At 33.0% G+C, this 26,904-nt stretch overlaps 1 protein-coding gene across 2 annotated transcripts in view; it reads left to right on the top strand.

The window, feature by feature from the left end:
- The window catches only part of LAMA1 (laminin subunit alpha 1), a 207,847-nt gene that overhangs the window by 12,011 nt on the left and 168,932 nt on the right, over window positions 1-26,904 (top strand). For both annotated transcript variants that reach the window (XM_074201152.1, XM_074201153.1), the window contains exons 2-3: window positions 23,587-23,757; window positions 24,028-24,140. In XM_074201152.1, the coding sequence (XP_074057253.1) occupies window positions 23,587-23,757; window positions 24,028-24,140 (284 nt within the window). The remainder of the gene's footprint in view (window positions 1-23,586; window positions 23,758-24,027; window positions 24,141-26,904) is intronic.

Raw genomic sequence — 26,904 nt, 5'->3', positions numbered from 1 at the left:
GTCCTCATCCCTACTTGCTTTCTTTCTTCTTCTTCTCTTTCTTTTTCTCCATCATCTTCATTTTCTTCTTCTCTATCTCCTTCTCCTTCTCCTCCTTCTCCTTCTTCTTGTTCTTCTTGCTCTTGTTCTTCTTCCTTCCTTCTTTCTTCTTCTCTTTTCTTTTTGGTAGACAAATGAAGAATGATTTTTGTACATCTTAAAAGACATTAAAAATGTCAAAAGTTATTCTTAGTGAGAACCATACTTACAGATCCTGAGAAGGATATCAGTCTGCTATTTTTTAGAGGACTCAGACATATGAAATAATGGACTCTTAAAGTTAAAAAAAAATCAAGACATAAATATTGTAGATGCAAATTGAAATACTGTGATCCAGTGGAAAAGAATAGTGATCTCAGAGGTGGAACCTGACCCCATCATCTCTAGCAAACTGTATGGCCTCATGTAAATCATTCATCTGTGCCTATTAGTTAATGAGGACAAGCAATAATTTGTTTTATAAGATTATTTTCAAAAGAAAATGAGGTTGTAATAAAAGAATACACATGAAGAAAGTTTGAAATAAACAATTTAAAGGGGGAAAATATTCATTCAGATAAAAATTGGAAACATATTAGAAAGAAAATCAAGAGTCCTGTGGATGTTGCATAGATATTCCAGCAACTTCTCTTGTCCTCATCATTCTCCTTTAAAAATATGAGGAATTTGGATTAGTGGTTCTCAAAGTGTTTGATCTCAGGATCCCTTTTTACTCTTTAAAATTATTGAGGATGCCAGAGTCTTTATTTATGTGGGTCATATCTATTGTTATTCACTGTATTTAAATTTTAAACATCTTATTATTAAAGGACAACTAGATGGCACAGTAGATAAAATGTTAGGCCTGGAGTCAGGAAAACTCATCTTCCTCAGTTCAAATGTGGCCTCAGACACTAACTAGGTGTATGATACTGGGCAAGTCACTTAATCTTCTTTTAACACTCATCTGTAAAATGAGTTGAAAGGAAATTGCAAATTACTGAAGTGTCTTTGCCAAGGAAACACCAAATGGAATCACAAATGGTCAACCATGACAGAAACAACAAAAATTATCATCAAGAAAATAGTTTTCCCTTTTGTGCACCCAACCAAATGGTCTCAGGAATCACTAGACCACTTTGAGAACCACTATATTAGATAAAGGGCAGCTAGCTAGTACAGGAAATGAAATGTTCATCCTTAATCCTTAACAGGTTTACGTGTCTTGCCCAGGATCACAGAACTATTAAATTCCTGAGGCCAGATTTAAAGTCAGGAAAATGGGTCCTCTTGGCTCCAGACCCCTACAATCCATCCCCTCTGTCTGCAGTAGACAAAGACAATTGAGAATTAGCTTTTTATCTCTTCACAACTTTCATAAAAATTGGTTCAGGGGTCGGCTAGGTGGCACAATGGATAAAGAACCAGCCCTGGAGTCAGGAGTACCTGGGTTCAAATCTAGTCTCAGACACTTAATAATTACCTAGCTGTGTGGCCTTGGGGAAGCCACTTAACCCCATTTGCCTTGCCAAAACCTAAAGAACAAAACAAAACAAAACATAATTGGTTCAGCTTGTCTGATGCTTTTGTCTCTGATATTAGTGGTTTAAACTTGGACAAATCACCTTAATCTTTAAAGATTTCATTTTTATCTATAAAGTAACAAATGTTTGGACAAGATTGCTTCTGAGGTCTTAAACAGCTCACATAATCTATGTTCCTGAAATTAGAGGTGAAATCGCATCAATTAGCATAAAGGAGACTTCTGTTTTTCTGTTTGCCATATTGGAGTCATAATTTAGTGATGAGTTAAAAAAATAAAGACATCTTAAAAATGGGTCTAATTTATATTCAAAAATAAACAATTCTGGTCTGAGGAAGTCTTTTTCTACATAAATTATACTAATGTATACATTATGTAATCTTGACATTCAAAATTTTTTTTGAAGGTTCAGTGTATGAGAATTAAGAAAAATTATCTTGCATCATCTTAAATGTGGAATCTAATATTTCCAGATTCTCATATTTCCTTATTTGGGAGAAATAAATTCTTCACTCTCATCTCAGCTCTTTGCTACCCTCTCAATGTTTTAAGTTATTTTAAATTATGTTCATGGAGGTAGCATGACAGGGTGCATGGAACTACAGCCATGGAGTTCAGGAAAATACTCATAGTGTGTGACTTGGCTGGTTATTTTGCTTTACAGTGTTCCATGCAACTTTCTAGGACTGTAAGTTGCTGATCAGAATGCATGAAGGGAATTTTCACATTGGGAGTTTCCAAATTATGAAATAACAGGTCTGGAACTTCCCTTTCTCCCTTAAAAAATGTAAGCAGGTACTAAAATTCTCTAGATAGCTATGACTTGTCATTTCTTGATTATAAGGGAACTCTAAAATATTTATTGAACCTTGGCCTTTGTTGTCCTTTATTATGAAAGAGCCAATGATCGTTTGTCCCTGGGGTATAAGTAGCCTTTTACTTTCCTGTCCCCTTCTTCCTCTGCTGCCTCCCTTCTGCCAAAATTCCCACCCTGAGGCTTCCACAGAACAATACCTTACCTTTATTGAAATAGTTACCTATTTTCTGGGATTGTAGAAGATTTAATTGACTTTAAGCTTGGGCTTTGAATGATGTATTCAAACAAAATTTATCAATACAAAATATTAATATTGTATAATCAGCTACTCATTTACTAAACTTATTTAAAGTAAATGTATACAACATACATAAGTAAATGCAAAGGAATTTCAAGAGAATGCTGATAAAAATTGAGGATATCAAGAAAGATAACGTAGGAATAATCTTCCTATGGTTATCTAAAAGAAGTGAGAGATTCTGTTAGATGAAGGCAAAGAAGGAGTGTGTTCTAGATTTATGCGATGTCCAAAAAAGAGATTATCTTCTCTATGGAACAATTAATAGATCAGTTTGAGCAGAACTTAAGAGTGAGCAAAGAAAAAAGAAAAGAGTCAGATAACTCTGACCAATGATCCAAGACAATTACAAAGAAATCTTGATGAAAAATGCTATCTGCCTCCAGAGAGGGAACCCATGAGCACTGAATGCAGATTAAATTATACTTTTTTCACCATATTTTCTGTGTGTGTGTGTGTGTGTATGTATGTGTTTTCTTTTACAACATGGCTAATATGGAAATGTTTTGTGTGACTTCACATATATAATCAATCATATTGTTTGCTTTCACAAGGGTGGGGAGAGAATTTACTCAAAATTTTAAGAAATGAATAGCAAATGAATCCTTAAATGTAACTGGGAAATATTTAATGAAATAAATAAAAAGGTATTTTTTAAATACCTAGGTTGTTAAGAGTTTTAAATGCTTGACTAAGGATTTTGTATTTGGCCCTAGAGATAATTAATAGCTAATGAAAATACTTATGTAATAAAAAATGACTTGGAAAGAATTATGTTTTAGGATTATTAATTTGAGTGATGTGTGGAAAATGGATTAGAGAGAAGAGAGTTGGGAGGAAGAGAGACCAGTTTAAGAGACTTCTACAGTAGTTCTGGAGGGAAGTGCTTAGAACTTGTACTAGACCAAATCTGAATTGATAATGAGAAAAGAAAAGATATGAGAGATTGTGTGGCAGTACAGTTGATAAAATCTAGAAAATTATTTAATGTGGGGATTGAGAAAAAAGAGGCATTAAAATGACCCCAAAAATGCAAAGGCAGGTGATTGGAAGAATGGTGATATTAATGTACAAAAATGGGAAAGAGCAGATATGTTTCCAGTCCAGAGTCATGAAATATATTTTGAATACAAACCCTCTTTGTTGTAATTCTCCAGATTTTTCTTGGTTTTCTAATCAAGTGTCTCTATTAAATGAAAATTAAACCAGGAGACTCAGGTTAACTATTTTTTTCAACACAAGGGTTTTTGTTGCAGTTGGTGGTGATGGCTTGTATTTTTGCTTTTGTTTTTTTTTTTTTGTATAACTACCTATCATTTTATTACTAAAAATGCTAAAGTTTTAGTGAGTATTTTCAATAGTTCCAAGAACAGTCTTTCTGGAATTAAGGCTAAATAACTAGGAATAATTCTACTTCTGGCCTTTTTAGATAAAGGTTGTATGTGGTAAGAGCCAAAAGACTTCAATCAGTAAGGATGTAGTAATTTGGAGCAATCTGAAATCGTGAAGCCTAGAAACTGTATTTGGGATGACTTTAAATGGAAGGAAAAACAGAACGATGATTTAACTTGAAGAAGAATGATCTAGAGCTGATGGAGGAGCGTTAGGAAAGAAGGGAAGGTATTTGAAGATAAGGACTGAAGAAAAAGTAGCACAAATGTAAGGACTGAAGTTGAAAGAAGGGTTCAAAGATTTAAGGTAATTAGAAAGACTTAAGAAGTAAGTTAAAGGGGCAGCTAGGTGGCGCAGTGGATAGAGCGCTAGCCCTGGAGTCAGGAGTACCTGAGTTCAAATTCGGCCTCAGACACTTAATGATTTCCTAGCTGTGTGGCCTTGGGCAAGCCACTTAACCCCATTTGCCTTGCAAAAACCTTAAAAAAAAAAAAAAGAAGTAACTTAATTGGTGAGACTTTGCAAAAAGACTATTAGTAAAACTAAGGAAATGAAATTGAATGGAGTTGTCCTGGAGCTAGAAAGTGAGAAGAATATGATTATTCCAATTTGACCCACAGAAACCACTAACTACAGCAGTTATGATAGGAAGTCATTCAAAAGAAAAGAAAGACAATGGACTAAGAATCTCACTTTAGAAACTGTAAGAAAGTAGGGAGAATTTTTCTGGGATAGACCCTTAGAATGTGATGTTTTGCTTTGGAATTCATTGACATAAAGATGTTAACTGAACACATATGGGTTGATGAAATCATGGAGACTTCATTTAGCAAATGGGTAGGGCCATGGACATCAAAGGAGATTTTAAGATGAAAAGAAAAGAGGAATAATATATAGATAGTCTTGTAGTTATCAAATTTATTTGTTCTCAGGATCTTTTTTGTATTGTTAAAAATTATTGAGCACTCCAAAATTTTTGTTCATGTTTGTTATTTCCTTCAATATCAACCATATTAAAATTACTATTACTAGCAGTATCATGAAAATTATAATAGATTATTTTAAGGCTTTAAGGTTTACAAAACGTTTTCCAAATATCATTTCATTTTTATTCTCACAATAGCCCTAGAAATAGCCTAGATAATAATAACACTTAGACTAGTCTCAGGTGTTATTACTGTTGTTCCCATTTCACATAAGGAGAAACTGAGACAGAAATTAAGTGCCCAGGATCACAGTACTAGTGAGTGTCTGAGGCAAGATTTGCACTCATGTCTTCCTAATTCCAGATCAAATGCTTTAATTACTGTACCACTTGGTAAGGATATTGGAGTGGTTTGCTATTCATTTTCCAACTCACTTTACAGATGAGGAAATTGAAGCAACCAGGCTTAATTGAGTTGCCCAGGATCACACTCTTGGATCAGATGGGGAAGATGAATCTTCTAATCCAGGCCTGGCAATCTATTCAAGGTGCCATCCAGTAGTTTGTCTTTGTGAAACATAGAATACTATGAAAATTGTTTTGATCTCTCAGGAACTCCACTACCCCTTCCTACATCAGGTTATCCTTCAAGACTGCTGTAGCATAGATAGTATGTTTGTAAAAATGAGAAGATTGTGTTAGATGGCTTCCAAAATCCTGTCCAGTAATGAAAACATCTCAAAATTCATAGGAAAGAATAAGATTAAAGAAGGGAGTCAACAATTAAAACCTATATAGCATCATCGTATGTCTATATATGAATATATTAGATATATTAAGTAATGGTAACAAGGAAGGCAAACCAAAAGTGTAGGAATCCCTGAGACTTGGTGGGATGAGATGCATAATTGAAATGTGGTTCTGGAATGATCCTTAGTCACTTAACTTCTACCTTGATTTCTTTATATTTGAAATGGGAATAGCAAAAATTACACTTAAGGCTATTGTGGGGATAAAATGAGATAATATTTGGAAAGCATTTTGTAAGCCTTAAAACCAGCAATAAAAACTATCTTAATTTTATTACTACTGTTAGCAATAGTAGGGATTGTTAAAAATGTGAATGGATTAACATTAGATATAAAAAAGATCAAGGAAGGAAATTTAGGCAACATAGGAGATAAATATGACAAAGAGTATTCTTTGAGGATCAATGGAGTTAGAAGCATGAATAATATCATCACCAGAATATATTTCAGACAATACAAAAGGGGAGAAAAGGCAATGATAAAGGGTTTGACCTGACCCAGCAACACTTCAGGTGAGTGGACATCTTCCTCTGCCAAAATCACAGCAGCAGCTAACAACTTCTTGAAATCCTCTAATAATAATTTCCTCTTTTAAAAAGTAGGGGATCTAATGAAGGGAAGTAGCATTCCAATGAGAACCTTAAGTGAAAATGACCACTCTTAAATAATTTATGATACAGAAGTATCAGAAAAGAATAGTTAATCTAGAAGAAGGGAAAAATAGAATTAATGGCTTTATCAAGACTGTGTGATACCAGACCAATCACATTTTTTTTGGACAAGTCACTAGAATAGCAGATCAATAGAGTTTTATAGGTCTCGTTTATGGAGATATTGGGGAGGCATTTGAAAACACAGGACATATTATTCTTGTGAAAAAGATGAAAAGATATGGGCTAGATGATAGGTAGATTTAGAAAAGGTTGAGCTGCTCACCCAAAGAAGAGTCATTAATTGTTTGGTGTCAACCTAGAAGGAGTTGGGGGTAGTGCAATTCAAGGATGTGTTTGTTGGGTCTGTATAATTTTATGCTTTTATCAATGACTTGAATAAATTCATTCTTGTCAAGCTTTCAAATGGCATAAAACTGGAAGGGTTAGTTAACATGTAGAATGACAGAATTGAGACTCAAAAAAGATTTTGACAGTTCTAGTCACTACAAGATTGGACCGAATCTAATATGACCATTGGGTTTGAAAATTAAATATGTATAAATACCTATTGTATCTGAAAAATATCTGCAGTTTTCAGATTATAGCAAACTCAATATGAGTAAAACTATGGAAAAAATGTGTAGGCTTCTTGTAAGGAAAAACTGACTAATTATAAAAGAACTTTCAAAAAAACTATAATGAGAGTTGTCTTGGTGGGTCATGGGTTGAATGATAATGACTCTTTTGGTATGCTGTAGAAGGGGATATTTTGCTGGGGTTATCCAGACTAGTTGGCCTTGGCACTCCCCTCAAAATCTAATATTGTAGGACGCTGCAATCCTATCAAACTTGGCAATTTGACTCTCTGAGATCTGGCAGACTAGATCATCAATGATGGAGTAGCCAAAATATAGGATGGGTTATAACCATTAGAGGTTATGCCATGGGGCGGCTAGGTGGCGCAGTGGATAAAGCACCGGCCCTGGAGTCAGGAGTACCTGGGTTCAAATCCGGTCTCAGACACTTAATAATTACCTAGCTGTGTGGCCTTGGGCAAGCCACTTAACCCCATTTGCCTCACAAAAAAAAAACCCTAAAAAAAAAAGGTTATGCCTATGACTTGAAGATCTTCTCTCTGTATCCTTCCAGGAAGAATATCTGCATTTGTTGCCTATTCATTCATTTAACTGCTGGTGTTTGAATAATATGGAAGTTTAGCCTGTCTGGAAGGGATTCTACTGCTTGCATACCTGGGGAGATATCTTGGGAGAGCTTTTTAAGTGTCAGCCTGCACCAGTAGCCTCCTGATGCACATGTTCTGTAGGGAAGTTTTTGGTAAATCCTCAAATTTGGATCTCATGCACTAAACCCTTCTAAATCTAAGGTTTGAATATTAATCTTGGCAGTCACTGTACTTCCTCTCCTAGCAATAAGAATAGTTATTACAAACACAAAATTCCAGAGTTGGACAGGACTTTATGGGCCATTTCCTTCAACTTATATTTGAAGAAAAGTTATGCCAAATACATTCGCAACAAATGATTATTGCCAATTTTGCTTTGATTTTCTCCCCTGCTGGAGAAGCCCATGCATCACCCCAACCTCGACCCTGGGCTTCTCAACTCCTTTGGGATAGTTTTAGTTATTAGGAAGTTATTTTTTTTTAAGCTTCACTAGATTGCCATATAGTAAATGCTCAATAAATTCTTGTCAACTTAACTAATATTAACTCAAGTTTGCCTTTCTGCAGGTCTCATCTATGCCTTCCATTTCTTCCCCTGGATCCAAGTTGAACAAATCTAATATGTCTTCAAAGAGATGACCTTTCAAATGCTTAAAGATAGCTTCTTTTCTTTTGATTAAGCATCCCTTTTCTTTGATATGGCACAGTATCTCATAATATTGATGACTTTCCTCTGGACTCACTCCAGTTAACCTTCCTAATATGGAAGGCTCTCTGAGTAATTTCCTATAGGATTGGTTTTATCAGGTAGATTGCAATGATACCACATTCTCTCTAGCTCTTGGTCCTATGCCTTGATTAATGCAACTCAAGATTGCACCAGATTTTCTTTTTGACTGCTGTTATACTATTGATTCACTCGGTTTTCAATTAATGAAAATCCCTCCATGAACTTTGTCACATATACTGTTTCTCTTGTGTCATGTATTTATTTAGTTGATTTTCTGAATGAAAGTTTAAGCCTTGCACAATTATTCCAATTAAATTTTATCTTATGATATCTATCCTATTGTTATATCTTATCAAGATTTCTACAAGATCATCTCCAGGACCAAACTGTAGTAAATGCTGTATATTGGTATAGTTGATTTTCAGAATCAGAGTATAAGGATTTCATATTTATCTCAATTAAATATCACCTTATTTAGATTATTGTTATAACTTGTTAAGATTGGTATATCACCCTCTCTAGGAGCAATGACTGTGCCTGGATGGTACAGTGGGTAGAGTGCTAGGCTTCAAGTCAGAAAGACTTTGGTTCAAAATATACTTCAGACTCTGTGATCCATAAGCCATTTAACCTTTATGAACCTGAGTTTCCTCATCTGTAAAATGGGGATAACAACAGCACCTATCTCTCAGCACACTCAGCAAAGAGCCTTCCTCACAAGAATTCTGTGAGATAGTCTTAAGTGTTACTATAATTATATAAATGAGAAAAATTAGGCCCCCAAAGCAGAAGTGATTTGCTCAGTTATACAGCTAATTTGTCTTTTGCCCCCAAGATCAGTGTAGTTTCTTTCCAATGTGCCACACTGTTCCTCTATTAACGAAGTGATACAGTCACAAACTTCTTCCATGAGTTGTAATTCTTTTCTGAATAGGAGCATTTTATGGTCTCCCTTGCTCCTTGCTCCCTTCAACTCTGACTGAAGGGACTTCCCAAGAAAAATATGGGCTAGGAACCAAGGAATTCTGTGCATATTGTGAAATGAACTCTGATTTTCTAAATGAATTAGAAGGTATGGAGGTCTAAGGGAAAGTTTTTGGTTTAGCCTGAAGGTCTTGGCTTAAGCTTAACTTTATTATTTTTTTAACTTTATTATTGATTGATATGCAATGCAGAGAAGGAGATAAGCAGATAAAATGTGGCTGTGGTGTGGGAAAAAAGGGCAGACAAAAGAAGGGGTTTGAAAAGCTTAAGCTTTCTCTAAGTGTTTGAGACGGTGAGGAAAATACCAAATCAATGAACTTTAATCTTGATTTGTGAGAAGCTTATGAAAAATTTAATAAATTTTGTTAAAATTATACCTAAAAAGTCCAGCCAGTATAACTGCTTTAATATTTGAACACTATTGATATTATACCTTCAAGCTAAAACTGTATTATATTCATCTTATACTTTTGCCTATAAACAGATTCCTACCTTAACATGTGGAGGATGGAATGGGTGTCTTACATAGGGTCTTTGGAAGATCTGTAAAGTTTAAATATTATGTTAACTTTTAGGCATTAGTAACTTTAATTAGGCAAGATGTCTTCCATATAATTTATCTTTAATGGAACCTTAATTAGTTCTCATTGTCAAACTCTTAAAGAGTAGTGACTATTTTTGTTTCTTTTTGTATTCCTTGGTATGACATAGACCAAGATGTCTAATATAAAATTCATGTTCTCTTGATTAAAAGATATACATGTGTGTGTGTGTTATGTGTGTACATATATATATATATGAGAAAAAATGACCCTAGTCCTAACAGACATATATGATATATATATATATATATATATATACATACATATATCAAAAAATGTTTTGTGCTTATAAATTATTCATGGACACAAAGCCCAGATTATCTTGTTGAATCAATAGATATAAATTAGTCAAAATAAACCTTGAACAAGTTGTGAAAATAGTAAGCAGATGCAGATAACTAAATTTTTCCTCCCAGCAATTTTAAAATTTAACTTGTTAATGTATTTCTCTAATTGTAACTGTCTTGGTCAAGGTCACTTTTAATGAATTGTTATTAAGTATTTTAAGATACTGTTGCTACCAGCACAGCAGATAAATCTTTGCATAACCATTTTTCCCCTAAATGAGATTCATCTATTCAGCTGCTTCCCACAGGAATTTTATTTAGTTTTATTAAGTACCAAACTTCTAAGTTTAGTCTAGACTCTCTCCTCACCCTGTCTGTGTTTTTATTGTAAAGAACTTTTGGTACATACTTATCTAGTATAATTTTAATCATATTTTTATTATAAGCTGAACTTTTATTTTTTTTAATTTTAGAAAGGTTTTAGATCCACCCATACTATGGGAATGATGTAAAGACTAGCAAACTTCCTTCTGTTGGGGGGGTAGGGAAGAAAGATTGGAGGAAAAAATGTAAAACTCAAAATAAATAAAACTTTTTTAATCATATTTTTAAAGCCTTTCTTTTTCAAATAACCAGCTGTGATTATTTGGCTTAAAATGATAAAGCACCATATGCATGTGAGAGAAAGGCAGACATTCTCTCAGTCTGAAATTTTGTTGTCACTTTTATTTTGAAAAACTCCACAATGTGTAGTTTTTATCTCCTCCTTTTAGTTTGGACTGCTAGTGATTTTTGTATGGTTCTCATTTGAATTTTTGTTTTTGTTGTTATTTAGGTTATTATTCCCATCTGGGGTTTACTTGGCAAAAATACTGGAGTGGTTTGCCATTCCTTCTCCAACTCATTTAATATATAGGGAACTTCCCAGGGTCACTTAGCTAATAAGTGTCTGATGCTAGATTTGAACTCAAATTCTCCTGATTCCAGGTCTGACACTATCCACTGTACCATCTAGCTTCATTTTCCTATAATATATATGTGACATTTGTCTCTCTTGCTATTGTTTTGAAAGCTACTGAAATCATACTGGTTAATTTCTAGGAGAAAGAAAAGTATCTGGTAATTACAAAACAAGTTAATTATTGGTGATTATGGGACTCTTGTTTTACCAAAGGAGTTCAGGAAAGCAGAGTTCAAACTTTCCAGATGCACCCAAGTGTTTATTCACAGATCATTAAGTTAGGTGGAGGTTGGATAGAGGTAACTAGAAAGTTGTGAGCTACAGACATTCAATTGAAGAAAAAAGTAGTTAACATTTATATCAGACTTACACAGCCAAATATTATGTTAAGGGATTTATAATTATCTCCTTTGAGCTTCACAGTAATCCTGGGAGCTAGATGCTATTGTTATATCCATTTTACAGATAAGGAAACTGAGGCGAAGAAGGGTTAAGTGATTTGCCCAAAGTCACACAGCTAATAAAAGTGCCTTGTCCTTGGTCACTCTGGTGAGTGTCTGAGGCTATATTTGAACTCAGGTCTTCTTGACTCTAAGCCTGACATTCTATCTACTTCATTTTTTAAATCTACTTTTTTTAAATCTACTTTTGATCTGTGAACAACATGCTTTTTCTGAGTACATGGGTTTCAAAAAGTAAGTACAATGTACACATGTGTATTGTTACAGAAATTCTGTGTTTATGTGAATTCTTTGTATGGCAAAAATTTACCCAAAGTTAGAGGGCATTCTGTCTACTTTTAAAATACAGTGCTTGCTTTAAATATCAGTGATGTGTAGCAACTTTCTCTTTAGAAGATTTTCCATTTGAGGTCTTCTATTCATTCAATTAAGTATTTTTTATTTTAAAAATTTTTTAAATTCATCACATACCATATACAAGGTCCCAACTGTGAAATAAAGGACTGGAACTGTGACTTCACTGAATAGAGAAATCCCAGAATGAGATTTTTGAGCAATGTAGAGGGGCACTTTCTTTGAAAGTTACAATCTCAGAAAGTTGTTTATGAGGTTAAGAGACTTGCCAAGAGACCATACATTCATGCACCATAATTTCTTCAGTAATTCCCCATTTGATGCTCTTTTACTTTTTTCCATTTTTCTTTTTTTTTGCTAAAAATGGGGAAAAGTACTGACAAAAATAATATGAGACTTTTCTTTCTATTATTGACCCAGTTATGATATATGATTAACTGTATATTCTCTGTGTTGGACATTTGAATCACTTTATTTGATTAATTCCAAATTGATTTTCATAATAGCTGTACCAATTCTCAACTCTGTCCCTAGGGTCCTCAAATTTTCCCAACCCTTACAATACTGACTTTTCTCATCTTTTTTCCTCTTTCTGTTGTGTGGCAAAAAATAAACAGGAGCCTCATCTGCATTTAGCATTGTATCTTTCAATACCCATTTTGGAGATTTTAGACAGGTTTAAGCTAAAAACTTAAAACACAAAAGACTTGAAAGTTTACACTGTCAGAAAGTTAAAACATGAAACAGTAACTTATAATTCTTATTATACTCTCTGGGAATTTGATATTTAAATCATTAAAGGATGAGATTTTCAATGGGATAGTTAAGTAGACTTAAAAACTCCATCAATTTTTTTTTTTACCCCTGGAAAACTAGGTCAAATCTTGTGTTCATTTTTTTTTGGTTGGTAGTCATTTTCTCTGAGAAGTGTTATATTAACTACAGGGTCTCCATCCATAGTCCACTTGACTGATGGAAGAACGTAGGAATGGCCAAATTCCTACTCTCAGCAGGATCACTGTTCATTTCTCTCACTATTCTCATCATTAATTCTCAGAGGAAAAGACTGTCAAGGACCAGGGGCCAGAAGCCCAGACTGAGACTTGCATGGGCAGCACATAGGCTCATTTCCATGTTTAAACAGTTCACCACAGATACCAGGGATAGATGGAGGAGCCTTTTCCCCCCATGCCCTAAGCCAAGAGAAAGAGTCTTATATCAAAAAGTTTAGAAAGAATAGAAGAAGGAAGTCAGAAGTTTTCTTTTTTTTTTCGAGTATAAATGGATCATCTTTCAGATCAGTCCTACTTAATACAAACATGATGTCCTGCATTTGCAGTAGTCATGACAGTGCTCGTAAGGGATTGCATCATCATCCTAAAGCACACATAATAAGTCACCTGAATTACTAGAAGTTGGTTGATACATTGGGTTATGCTGTAGCCATTTCCCCCACAATATAAGCATGCACATATCTAGCTTTCCTTTTTTTTTTTTGCAAGGTGAACGGGGTTAAGTGGCTTGCCCAAGGCCACACAGCTAGGTAATTATTAAGTGTCTGAGGTCAGATTTGAACCCAGGTACTCCTGACTCCAGAGCCAGTGCTTTTATCCACTACGCCACCTAGCCGCCCCTCTAGCTTTCTTTAAATACTATTAGATGTTGGATTAAGTTCATATGCTTATACAAAGACCATATTTTTGCAGAGATAATATTCCTAAAAAAACTACAAGAAAATAAAAAATGTGAATATTAATACATTGGACCTATGGGAAATGGAGGATTAGGTTTTTGTGACCACCTAAAACAATAATTGTTTCCTAAATGACAGAAAATAAACTCTTTGTGTGTAATATTTTATAATGAAACATTAATTCTGATAATATATATATATATATACTTTCCTAAAATAATAACCACAAAAAACCCATAAAATACAGTACATAAAATGAAATTGATAATTTGCAAAACATTTTTCTTACTAGTAATTCTCTAGAATTCTATGTATGTATGATCTTTTGTCCTAACATCTGAATTTTTAAAACATTAATTTCAGACAATATTCACTTTCATAATACATAGTACCATAAATACTATATGTCAAATAAAATTATTAAAGCTTAAGTTTTTAAAAGTCTGAATCTTATCTTCTAATGTGTCAAATGTCCACACAAGTGTATATTATACTTGTGTAAACATCTCTTCCTTGGTTACCTTCTGAAAAACCAAAGGAGAGGTTGTTAGAATTTTAATTGCTACTATCAGAAAACACCAAAACTGAAAAGTTCTCAACATGATTAGAGCTCAAAGTATTTTGGAGTTTGAATTACATCCTAAAATTTGAGTTTTAAAGGCAAGCATTAAAAATATGTAATAATTAAATGAGGAATTATTTATAGCAAATGGGAGGGTGAACAAGAACACTGAACAAGCAGGATGCCAATCACTCCAAAAACTTGCACACACCTGCCTCTCCTTTTTTTCTGGACTATGCAAAGCCAGGAATATGTTTTGTTTCCAACAGAAAGTGAAATTGAGGTTACTGATAAAAATCACTTAAATGCCTGAGGTCATGAAAGATTAACATACAAATACTGAGGATTAACTGTACATACAAGACATAATCTTGATTCTCTAACTTAGTCTTTGAGGGAACTCTATTTTGAAGTTAATTTGGCAGTCATAAAAGAGGTGGTTGATCTTGGACAACTCTTAAATGAGATGTCTCTGGACCTCATTTTCCTCATCTTGTGAAAAGAAGTGGTAAATTTAGATGATCTAGTAAGTATCCTAATGACCTAAAGTTCTGTGACTATATATTAAGCCTCTGCTTTTTAGGGATGCCTTTTCAAGTATATGACTAACCAGGTCTCTTCAAATCACTTCCTCCTCACTTGTGCTTTAGGACAATTTACTTCTATCAGAATAAGACAATAACATGAAGTTCCATATCAGTTAATTGAGTGATTGGTTTCCTATTCTGGTGAGGGACATATAGAAAAATTATCATCTAAAATAATCTATTTAATTGCCTGTTATTTTAAACATCAAGTTAATTTTACAAAATTATTGTTTCTATCATTATGTTCTGACCAAATATCACCGTCTAATCATTAATCAATTAATGATTTTGCATGGAAGGTCTTCTGTTTCAGTTACTATGGATATGTGAAATCATGGAAAACCTATGAAATGTTATTGAAAAGTTCTACTATACCTGTAGAAACATGCTTATTCAATGCAAAACACTTAGAACTATAATGAAGTCAGAAGATTTTAATTTCAACAAATAGCTTCAATTGATATCCAGTCTTCCCAAGATCCTTTCTCGCTTCTTAATCCCCTCTTTTCCCCTTAACACAGAGGTTAAGATTATTTCATATTTATATTTACAGCATATTTGCTCAGAATGCTACAATGCATTACTACTGAAAAGATAGGTTGGAATTAAATCACTTTGGTATGTCTTTCTAGGTCTTTTCTGAGTCAGTGTTGCATAGAATAAACTTTTGTCTAAGAACTTCTAAGGTCTTTACTTAAATGAGTTAGAAAACCTGCCATTCTGGATTTGGAAGTTAGAATAGACACAGGAAAGATTTAAACACTTATACCTTACCTGACCTTGCTCACCAAGGAAGTTAAAAACTTTGATTGTTACTCCTACTAAAACACCCACTTTGTATGGAATGTTTGCCATCTTGCTGAAGTGAATGCTAAGCATTGTGTTGAAAGGAAGAATTGGGAAGGGGTGGGGGGAGAGAATCAAGAAGATGAACTTCAAGGGTAAAGTATATGTGAAGGGTAGAATAATGCCACACTATTTCTCCTTTGTTCTTTCATTCTGAGAACTCAAAACACTAAGAATACATTACATCACAGAATCTCCAAGTTGGAGGGAACCTCAGACCCCAATTGATCCAATCTATGTAGTCTTTCATCTCTACTCTTGGTTTCTTTCAAGTCCCAGTTAAAAATTCCAACTTCTATAGGAAGCTTTTCCTCATCTCCCTAAATCCTAATACCTTCCTTTTGTTGATTATTTTCAGTCTATTCAATATATAGATTATTTGTATGTTTTCTCCTTATATGGAGGACTATGATTTCTTTGAGAGCATAAATTGACTTTTGCTTTTCTTTCTATCCCCAGCACTTTAGCATAGGACCTAGGTGTTTAATAATAGTTTATTGATTATGATTATGAATTGAATTTACCTTAGTATTATTTGCTTTCTTTTCTTAGAGAGTGGGATGTAAATGTTTGAGTGAGTAGTCCTCTGGGAAGAGGTTGGATAAAAATATGTGACAGATTATGAATTAACACTATAAAAGGGGAGAAATAGTGTGCTTCACATGACAGTTCTTCCTCAGAACAAATCTGCTTATAATGGCAAAAGCTAGGTATTATTATAATGAAATAATATTTATAAAGTCCTTTTTAAAATATTAAAATGCTGTTTAAATGGTATCAGTAAACAATTTATAAATTTCCTATCAGATAGTCTATTACTCACTGGAGATCAAAGTCACTACTATTATTACCAGTACTACCACCACTACCACTATGACAACTATCACTACTACTACTACTACTACTACTACTACTACTACTACTACTACTACTACTACCATCACTACTCATATCCTAGGATCTCTTTCAATATTCCTAGCGTAAATGTCTATGAGCAGTGTATAGTGGGCACAAAACAAAATGGGCATACTATTAGAAGGTTATATTATTATTTTTTTTGCAAGGCAAATGGAGTGAAGTGGCTTGCCCAAGGCCACACAGCTAGGTAATTATTAAGTGTCTGAGACCAGATTTGAACCCAGGTACTCCTGACTCCAAGGCCGGTGCTTTATCCACTACGCCACCTAGCCGCCCCAGAAGGTTTTATTATTGAACATTATGCTTTTTTGTATCAGTCATTTCTGGATATGACTTCCTTCTCCCCCCAGTGAACTGCCTTTGTATCAAAGAAAAACAGTTAACCAAAAACCACTAGTAGTTTCTGACAATAAATACAACAATTGATCCAGTATAGGGCAGGAAAAAAGTCAAGAGGGACCTCGCAACCCTTTCTGACACATGATTTGTGTCATTGGGCAAATCATTTAGTTTCTCTAAGCCTAAATTTTGTCATTTGTAATATTAAGATAATGACTGTAATACTTCAGGGGTGGGGGTTGTGGATAAGATTGCATAAAGGCATTTACAAATCTTACAGTACCCTATGCAATTAAAGTATTATTAAAGTCAAAGAAGTACACTATAATTTTTTAAAAATATGTGTATGTCTTAGAATTGGTGTTTTGGACATTACTATATATATATATTCATATATAGATATAGATATATTATCATGTGTTCCCTTTTTCTTGAAGCAATAAAATATATAAATAAATGTTTATTTATGTATTTTCTATATTCTTTTGATCTATATTCCTGGAGCAGCATTTGTCCAAGTTTATATTAAATAGTCCTGGTACCTTCCTGAGCAGTAGTCTTTGCCTTCAAGAATTCCTGAGAGGCTGTTGCTTAGTTTAACAAAATAAGTGGAAAAGGCAGATTTTGTAGAATCTGATGTATAATACCTAGATTCTGTAAACTAGTGTCAAGGAATTCTGAGTGAGGAACAGCAGGAGGGATAGGAGGAAATAAGTGGGATAAACAAAAGAGAATTATATTTTCTTGTTTAAAAAAACCGAAACAAAACAAAACACCTAAAAAGGAAAGTCTTCCTTTAACTGATTTTATATTTTTCCAAGATACTTCTTTACAAAACAACTTTTGACCTTATGTCAGTTTGCTCTCTATCCTTTAAAAGACAGAGACTACATTCATTATGTCAAAATGGAAAATACATGTGACCAAAGTTAAACAAACTGAAATTTTTATATTGATTGCATATTTTAGTCAAGTATAATATTTAAAAAGTAAGACCTCAAAAACTTTACTTGGAAAATTAAAAAAAAAGACTTCCAAAACAACTTTTCTCTAATAAGCAAAAATATTTGAGATAATAAACTTACTGCATTTCCCTGACAATTGGTCATTCAATTGTTACTAATAAATTATTTTTTGTTAGCATGTTTCAGTATAGTATATTTGAAAGTATGAGAAATCTATATTTTGATGAGAAAAAAATCAAGAAGTGTTTACTAGTTTATTTTTTATTTGCACTAAAGCAAAATTGGCATCAATATATAGTATTTTCCATCTTCTTGATGCTAATTTGTTCAGATGATGTTAAAGATATTTTGAGAAGCAAAGTTAATAGGGTACTAAAAGTGAATCTAAGAATGCTGACCCACTCAGGGCATGAAAAAATATTGCTGAATGAGAAAGAATTTATTTCATGCTTGATCAAGTTGGTAACCTTGGCAACTTGCCATTCTACCAACTTGCAAGGTTAAATACCATGATAGAGAAACTATCCCATGGTATTTCCTGAGCAGAGAGTCAGTCACAGATTAGAAGACAGGCAGATGACTAAGGAATTCTGACATGCATTTTAAATATTTCATGTGTTATATACACAGCTGCACAATGAAAAATGCATTTTAATCTAATAATGTAGTTATGCCTTTGCAGCTGATTCCCATATCTGCCTCTGCCTTTTGATTTTTGATTGTAAATTCAAACTTTTGTCCTTGGTAGGGTCTCTTTCTACCTACCCCTCCTCCTCCTTCTCTTTGTTTTTTTCTTTCCCTTTCCTCCTACGTGGTTCTCATAGGCAGTTGCCTTCTACTGAAATATTTTAATACTCCTTGAAATTACTATGCAACTTAGAGAGCTTGTTTTTTTCTCTCTCTTTTAAAATTATTGAGGACTTCTTTTCAAACTATTTTTCCTCATCTTCCGAATGTGACAATCACTTCAAGTCTGGACAGACACAAGGGAAGATGATGACATTTTTCTGGAAAATATATTGAATATGATATAGGAATGATTTGTTTTTAACTTTTTCAATTATTACTGAATCTGAGAATTTCATTTTATTCAAAAAACAGTATTCTGGAAACCTTTATAAGGTCAATGAATCAACTAAATTAAAACTTAGTTTCTGTTCTTCAAACTCTGTGGCTTGGTCCAGGTAGCTCCTTATGTTGGAAATATATGCCTTTCTCATTTCTGCCTCTTAGAATCCTAGCTTCCTTCAAGGTCAGTTCAATGCTTTTTTTCCTACAAGAAGCCTTTCCTGCCTTCTCCTTCTTCAAGTTATCTTTTAGTAATTTGTATACATGTTGTATCCTCCAGGAAAATACAAATTCTTTCACAGAAGAGAACTTTTTATTCCATTTTTATTTGTTTCTGTATTCCAAGGACAATTTTTTTTAAACTGGGGTACTTGAGCTTAAAAAAAAGAACTATACTAATAAGTTTATTTCAATATATAATAATATTTCAATAGTCAGTTTCTTTTGTAAGGCTATATAGCTTATTTTCAGCATTTAAAAAAAGATTGTTCTGAGGGTTTTATAAGGTTCACCAAACTTTCAAAGGGTCTGGTACTAGAGCACTTAGTAGCAACTCCATAAATATTTGTTGACCTATTTCTGAATTTATTTAAAACTTCTTTAATCATATTTAGCATATATACTGAGGTTATCAAGGAAAGGAAAGAACATTGGGTTTGGTGTTGAAGGACCTAGGTTTGAATCTAGCTTCTGCCATTTATTACTGTGGACAGTGACTCACTTAACCCCTTGGGACCTTCAGTTACTTCATTGGTAAAATGAAGGGTTTGGGCTATAATGGCCCTTAAGGTCCTTTCTAGTTTTAAATCTATAATCTTTAGGTCCCAAGAGAAATCTGAAATATAGATTATAATAACTAAATTACCTCCTTCAATAAGGAGTATATGTATAACTCAAAAGTGCTGGGCCTGGAGCCAAGAAAGCTGAGTTCAAATCCTGCTTCAGACACTGACTAGCAGTGGGACCCTGGGCAAGTCACTTTATCTTTATTTGACTCAATCCACTGGATAAAGAAATGGCATACCACTCTAGTATCTTTGCAAAGAAAATACCATAATAGTGTTCCAGAGTTGGATATGATTCAACAACAAATGTATGATCCCTATTTTCTGAGGGACCCATAAGAAATCTGGACATTAAGAAGCAACACTTCTAAATAAACCTTTTAACCAAGCTCAGAATTCTAAAACAGCTACCTAGCTACAGTGGGAGTGGATAGTCCTAGCCTGCCAAAAATTTTTCTAGGTGACAGTTCTCTAGAGTTGGAGAACAAAGAAATTGGGAACATTTGCAAGTTAATCAGTAAAGCACTTTTTTGTTGATACAGTAATTCAGAGTGAACTCAATTATTCAAATTGCTTGGTTTCTCTTCTGCCTCAGGGCCTGGACTATTACTTAACCTTGTTACTACTGAATACCACAGTGATTTTCATTCCTGAAAATATATAGGCATACTCCCTATGCCTCATCCCCAAAATATATATTTTAAGGTCCATAGGGCAATACTCAAAGTACATTTTAACTTTTTGAAAAAGGCTGTCTTTAAAACTTTTAAAGTGGCACTAAAAGCTAAATCTTAGATTCAAAACAGTTCCAGTAGGCTGACTAAATAGGAATCATTAAATTAATAGATAAATGAAACTCAACCTTTCAGATACTTAATAGCTATGTGATCAGGGCTAGACACAACATCTGCCTCAATTTCCTTATTATATACAGTGGAGATAATAATGGTACCTACCTCCCAGGATTGTTGTAGGGATTAAATGATATAACATTTATAAAGCATTTTGCAAATCTTAAAGTATTTTACAAATGCTAGCTATAATTATAATTATAGCTAATAATAATAATTATTATTATTATTATAATTAATATAATATAATATAGGATAATAAATAATAGTAATTATGATAATAATAATAATAATTATTATTATTATTATTATCCCACTGCTGTAAATAGGTTTTATAGAAATCTATTTTGGCAAGTTAAATTCTAAAATTTAAACCTGAGTAGATTTTTTTGGTTTGCTTTTATGAAATGAAATTACCAGAGAATTATCAGGTTTCAGGTTAACACATATTAATAGAATATACCTCTCACTGACAAACTGATTAATTGTCACAGAGACCATACTTTTGTAGTTTTTACTAGGACATAAGCTAAGAATCTTCATAGAAGTTGGTAATGTTAGGAAGAACATGTTGAAGAATAACATTAAAAATGATAGTTTTAGGGCATTGCTATTAAAGTTTGAATAATTTGTGTGACTTCAAGAAAATCACATTTACTAAATTATAACTCTTCCTACATTATTTAAAAGAAAAAATATTGTTCTTTTAAAGAAATTCAATGTGAAAATTCTTGTATAATTGAACTAAATTAAAATCATAAATCTGGGGAAATGATCATGGACTATGATTTGGTTTGTATGGAAACCCTTTCCCCATTGATAGAGATTACACCCCACCTGTGACTTCTGGTTTTCTGAGACTCAGGGATGTTTAATGACATACCTATGATCACACCGTTACTAAATGTTTGGAAGTAGAGGTTGAAAACAGAAATTCTTGGCTCCAAATTGACCACCTGTGTGTGTAACAGGTTGTAATTCAACCTTCCCCCAAAACTCTAACTCATTTTGTACTTTACATCTTTGGCCATTCATATGCTCTCATTGATTTACAGAGCTGGAAGGGCCCCCCCTTAGTCTGATTTTACACATAAGAAAACTGAGTCCCAGACTGTTGGTGACCTATCCAAGACAATAAATAGTTACAGGGCCATGATTCTAAACTAAGGTCATGAAATTTAACGTCATAAGCTAAGATGCAGCACTAGAACACATCTTTGATTCATGTTTCAGATGTAAAAGTAAGCCAAGATTTCCAAATATGATCCTAATTTACAGATTATTCATCCAACAAAAAATAATTCAACTCATCTAATGTTTAATAAGCATCTCTTGTACTGGCTACCTCGCAATTCATGTACTTAACAAATGTTTGGGTGAAATAAACTGTGTCAGTAAACAGTTCTGGATTTTGTCATTAAAGAGCCTGAGTTCCATCCTGTCCTCTTGCTTAATTTAGGTGTGTTCTCAGGAAAGACACTGTTTTATTATCTGTAAAGTGAATATAATAAAACTTGTACAACTTGCATTAGAATATGAGGGAAGCACTTTTTAGGCTTAAAATGCTAAAAAAAAATTTTAAGAAAAGGAGTTTATTTAGCTTTCTCTAGACTGGAGATCAGGAGAGAGGGAGGAAAAAAGTGCACAATTAAACAACAAAGAAATACTTAAAAGGAAGCACTGAAAAGTTGGGTAGCTTTGAAAACAATATGTAGAAGTTATTATATAGTGGTTTTTTTGGTAAACAGTCTAATGGTTATTAATGGTTTCATATTGAATTTTCTTTTCTGCTGTTTACATGGAAATGTTCTTTCTTTTTTTTTTGTTAAGTTTAAAATGAATGAGATTCTTTAAAGAGAAATTTACCTAAACATTTAAAAAATAAATGTTGAATGAACAACTGCTTAAGAAGCATTTCCTGAACATGTAAACTAGAATTAAGTGTATCATGTTATGGTTTGCTATATTATGTTATGTTATATTTATTATATATTAGGGGAGAACTTAGTAAAATTTTTCAAGTAATTTATGAGGCTGAAAATGCTGAATGAATAATGAAAAATAATAATGCATAATTATAATATGTAACAGCATATATTTTAAAATAAAAAATCAAGTTCCTTTTGTTATTGAATTTGTTATTTAATGTTGTAAATTTTGTTTGATAGAAATATTTTTAAAATTTGATATGGTTTAAATGTTACCTCATTTCCTCTCTCCAAAGGTTCTTCTTTGTGAAGTAAAATAATAAAAATCATTTCCTAAATCTTTTACAAAGATTTATTCCTCATAAAAGAAAAATGAAACATTTAAATTAAAGTTACCTCTCAACTATATCCACATAGGAAATCTCTTCATCACATGCTGAATTGTTTTAAGATCTGAATGGAACCTTCCATATACCATCCTGTTTTACTAAGAAATTGTAAAGCCCATAGAAGAAATTCCTATTCTCAAAACAGTAGAGAAGATTGGATCTTTCTTGTTTGCCAAGATGGAGATATATTAATCACAGCTGATTAACGACAAAAATCAATTGCAACAAAGGAACTATGAAAACAAGATGTTTGGTATTGCTTAATAATATTTTCCATTCTGAATTTTTTTACTCAATTTAGTTCCAGTCAATGAAAAATTTTTGAAGAGGAAGGGAAATATGGAGGAAAAGAGAGAGAGAGAGAGAGAGAGAGAGAGAGAGAGAGAGAGAGAGAGAGAGAGAGAGAGATTAGTAGTTTATGATTTATGATAAGAAAGACATCTTAGAAAGAACATGAAGAACAGAATGAATACTTTGTTAATGATTATGGTCTTTGAATTTTAAAAGTGGAGGTATGCTTTGGGTTATTTGAAACAGGTAAAATATAATTTTTATTTCTCCAAAAGAGAAAAGGGACAATCTTGCTTGTTTGGTTTCAAATGTCATGTCTTACTTATCTCATATCTCTTGACTTTCAGGTTTATTTCCTGCCATCCTAAATCTTGCTAGCAATGCTCACATCAGTACCAATGCCACTTGTGGTGAAAAGGGTCCAGAGATGTTCTGCAAATTGGTAGAGCATGTGCCAGGACGACCAATCAAAAATGCGCAGTGCAGAATTTGTGATCGTAACAGTGCTAGTCCAAAAGGCAAGTGTTTGACTTCTTATCAGTGTAGAATCTCTGATTTGTATTTTTACATGTGAATTGTCATAGGCTTTTTATTAGGTTTTTCTTAAGGTCTTCACTTTTCCTAATGTTAATTTCCACTAGTACTATGTTATTCACTTTAGACCATCATTTTTTATTTTTCCATCTTTTAAAATAATTTATTGGACACTAATTTTTAAAAAGTTGCAATTATTTGAAGAATTTGTATGAAGAATTGAATAGCTTCATGAATGCTTTTTTTTTTAACAGAACGTCACCCAATCTCAAATGCCATAGATGGTACTAATAATTGGTGGCAAAGTCCAAGCATTCAAAATGGGAGAGAATACCACTGGGTGACAATTACTCTGGACCTAAGACAGGTAAGTAAAGCACAAAACAATTAAGAATATGCTTTTTCCTGTTCTTTCTACTGCTTTTGAAGGAAAATTGTTCACTTTCTCTTATTTTTACATTCTGATAACATTGCTTTGCCAGTAGACCCAATGTATGAAAATATAGCAATTTTCCAGTCTCTTCTTTTTCCATATAATTATTTTTGAAAAGAAATAAAGATTACGTCCTTTAAGATTCTTAGAAGAATTAATTTGTTTAAAAGTCTTAGATTAAAAAGACTTGAGTTCAAATTTTATGTCTGATACTTTTTTCACATAATCTTTGGCAAAGAATTCTTTGCCACATTTTTTTCATGTGTAATAAAGAGGGATTGAACTCAGTGAAATCAAATCCAAGGATCTTGCTTATTGATCTAGCAACCCGCAAATCAACATTAACTATTTTGTATTGTATTTTTATTTTGTTAAACATTTCCCAATTATATTTTAATATATTTTTTGAAATGCACTAGGGAGCTGTTTCACAAGTTTGAAACTTCTGGACTAGATAAATTCTCAAGTACTTTCTAGGTCTAAATTTTGCTTCTGTAGAAATAGTCATATTTTTCTACTTCTTTAACTTTGCTCATACCATGCCTTAAGTTTCTTCATCTGTTAAATTCCATCTAACTTTTATAATTCAACTCAGAGTCTACCTCCTACATAAAACCTTCTCTAATACTCCTTGTGTTACATTATATAGTAAATAGAGTACTGGACCTGGAGTTAAAAACTCTTGAGTTCAATCCAACCTTAGACTTTTACTAGCTGTGTGATCTTGGGCAGGACACTCAACTTCTCTGTCTGCTTTGGTTTCTTCATCTATAAAATGGGGTAATACTAGGAACTACCTTCTAGGTTGAGAAGATTAAATGAGACCTTTATAAAGTTCTTTGCAAACTTTAAAGCATTATATCAACAGTGATGATGATTATTATGATGATAATGCATTCCTAGTTTGCCTCTTCCCTACTGTCTCTCACATAATGATGTGTCTTCTTAATCCAATTATCACATATAATCTTAAAATAGTTATGCTTATTCAGGATCATGTCAAAGATCTTCAAGGTCTCATGTCTTTATCCTACTTCCCCCCCTCAAAGATATAGAATAGAAATGGAAAGTAACATGAAGCATAGAAATGACCAGAAGGGACTCTAGGTAATATAATTCAATCTCAATTATTTTACACGTGAGAAAAACAAACCACATATTAAGTTAATTGACTTGCCCAAGGTCACAGTAGTGATAGAGCTGGGATTTAAACTTAGGTCCTCTGTCCACATAATCAAACCACAGAAACCTTGATATCCTTCAAGGTATTAAAAGAAGGGGATGAAAGTAGAAGGGCAGTGAAAATGGAAGGAGCTTCAGATGACATTCTAGAACTAATTGTTTTCTGAATATAAAATGAAAAAAAAAGTTGGAAAACCACTCCTCCTCAACCAACTGATAGCTCTTATGAATGCAGATCTTATGAATGTTAAAACAGCTACTCAAGCTATCATATTTTTAATACATTTAAATCCATTAGACAAATTATAATGTTTCTTCATAGAATTAAAAATCTCCCCATGGGATTAAAATGGGAATCTATCACCAAAAAAAAAAAAACAAAACAAAAAAAATATCTTTGAAAACTATAATGGCTTTAATGAAGAATATTTGGAATTCTTTGCATAAGTAGAAGCTTAAACAGGCATAGAGGCTTTAGTAGAAGACAGATAATAGTCTGTTGTGTATGTCCTCCAATGAGATTCCTTTGATCTCTGATAATTACTTTGAATAATGTAGCACAGTGTATTAACTACAGGGATCTGCTTGCAAATTTGGGTTCTCAGAGGATTATGTTATTCAAAATATTACTTATTCTTAGTAATAAATCTTTGAATAAATTTGTTAGACTTCAGTGTTTTCAAACCCTTTTTAGAAGGAGAGAAAATTTCTTTTTTTGCCCTGGGCTTTGTTCTTATCTCACTCAAAAGGGCTTGGAAGAATGCTTCTCCAGCAGAATTTGCTTTATTCCATGACCCTTTCATTTATTTTACTCTTCCTAGGGCCAAATGAAGTAGTATAACCAGCTTCATTCATCAGTAACTTGATATTATCTGAATTGACCTATGTAAATAATTAGCTCTTTAAATGTAGTCTCTCTTAGGAAGTTTTAAGACATTCTTATATTAGAAAAAAATTACTTTAGCACTTAAAATTTTCATTTCTTTGTATCATCATAACAGGGAATATTTTTTCTTCTAGGTTTTTTCTTAATCTAAGTAACCCTAGAAATAAAATCTGGTTTTAAGATTTGTCACAAACAACAAAAAATAATTCATTTAATTAAATTTAAAAAATAAACATAAATCACTGCTTTGGCATTCTCCCTCTCTTCTCAATAACAATGAATCATAGATTTACAATCATGAAGTAGGTTTTTAATTCAGTACTCCTGATTCCAGGTCCAACATCATTCTATCTGTTATGATATCTAGCTTCTTCTTCTTGGTGAACATAGTATTTTGGTTATGCAACTTGAACACACTTGATGACACATTATATCTACTCTGACATCTCCACTTGTTGCTTGAGTATAAGCTCTTTGAGGGAAAAGATTATTATAGTTGCTTTAAACTTTCAGTACCTAGCCCACAGTATACAGTTGGACATTTAAATGTTTACTATATTATATAGTCAAAATTCATTTGACAACAATAATATTTAATTCACTGTTTTAATACTAGTTTAAAACTCATGT

This window comes from Macrotis lagotis, chromosome X, assembly GCF_037893015.1.
Source record: "Macrotis lagotis isolate mMagLag1 chromosome X, bilby.v1.9.chrom.fasta, whole genome shotgun sequence".
Taxonomy (NCBI): Eukaryota; Metazoa; Chordata; class Mammalia; order Peramelemorphia; family Peramelidae; genus Macrotis; species Macrotis lagotis.
The sequence above is the reverse complement of the archived record's forward strand: the minus strand, read 5'-3'. Positions and strand labels throughout refer to the sequence as shown.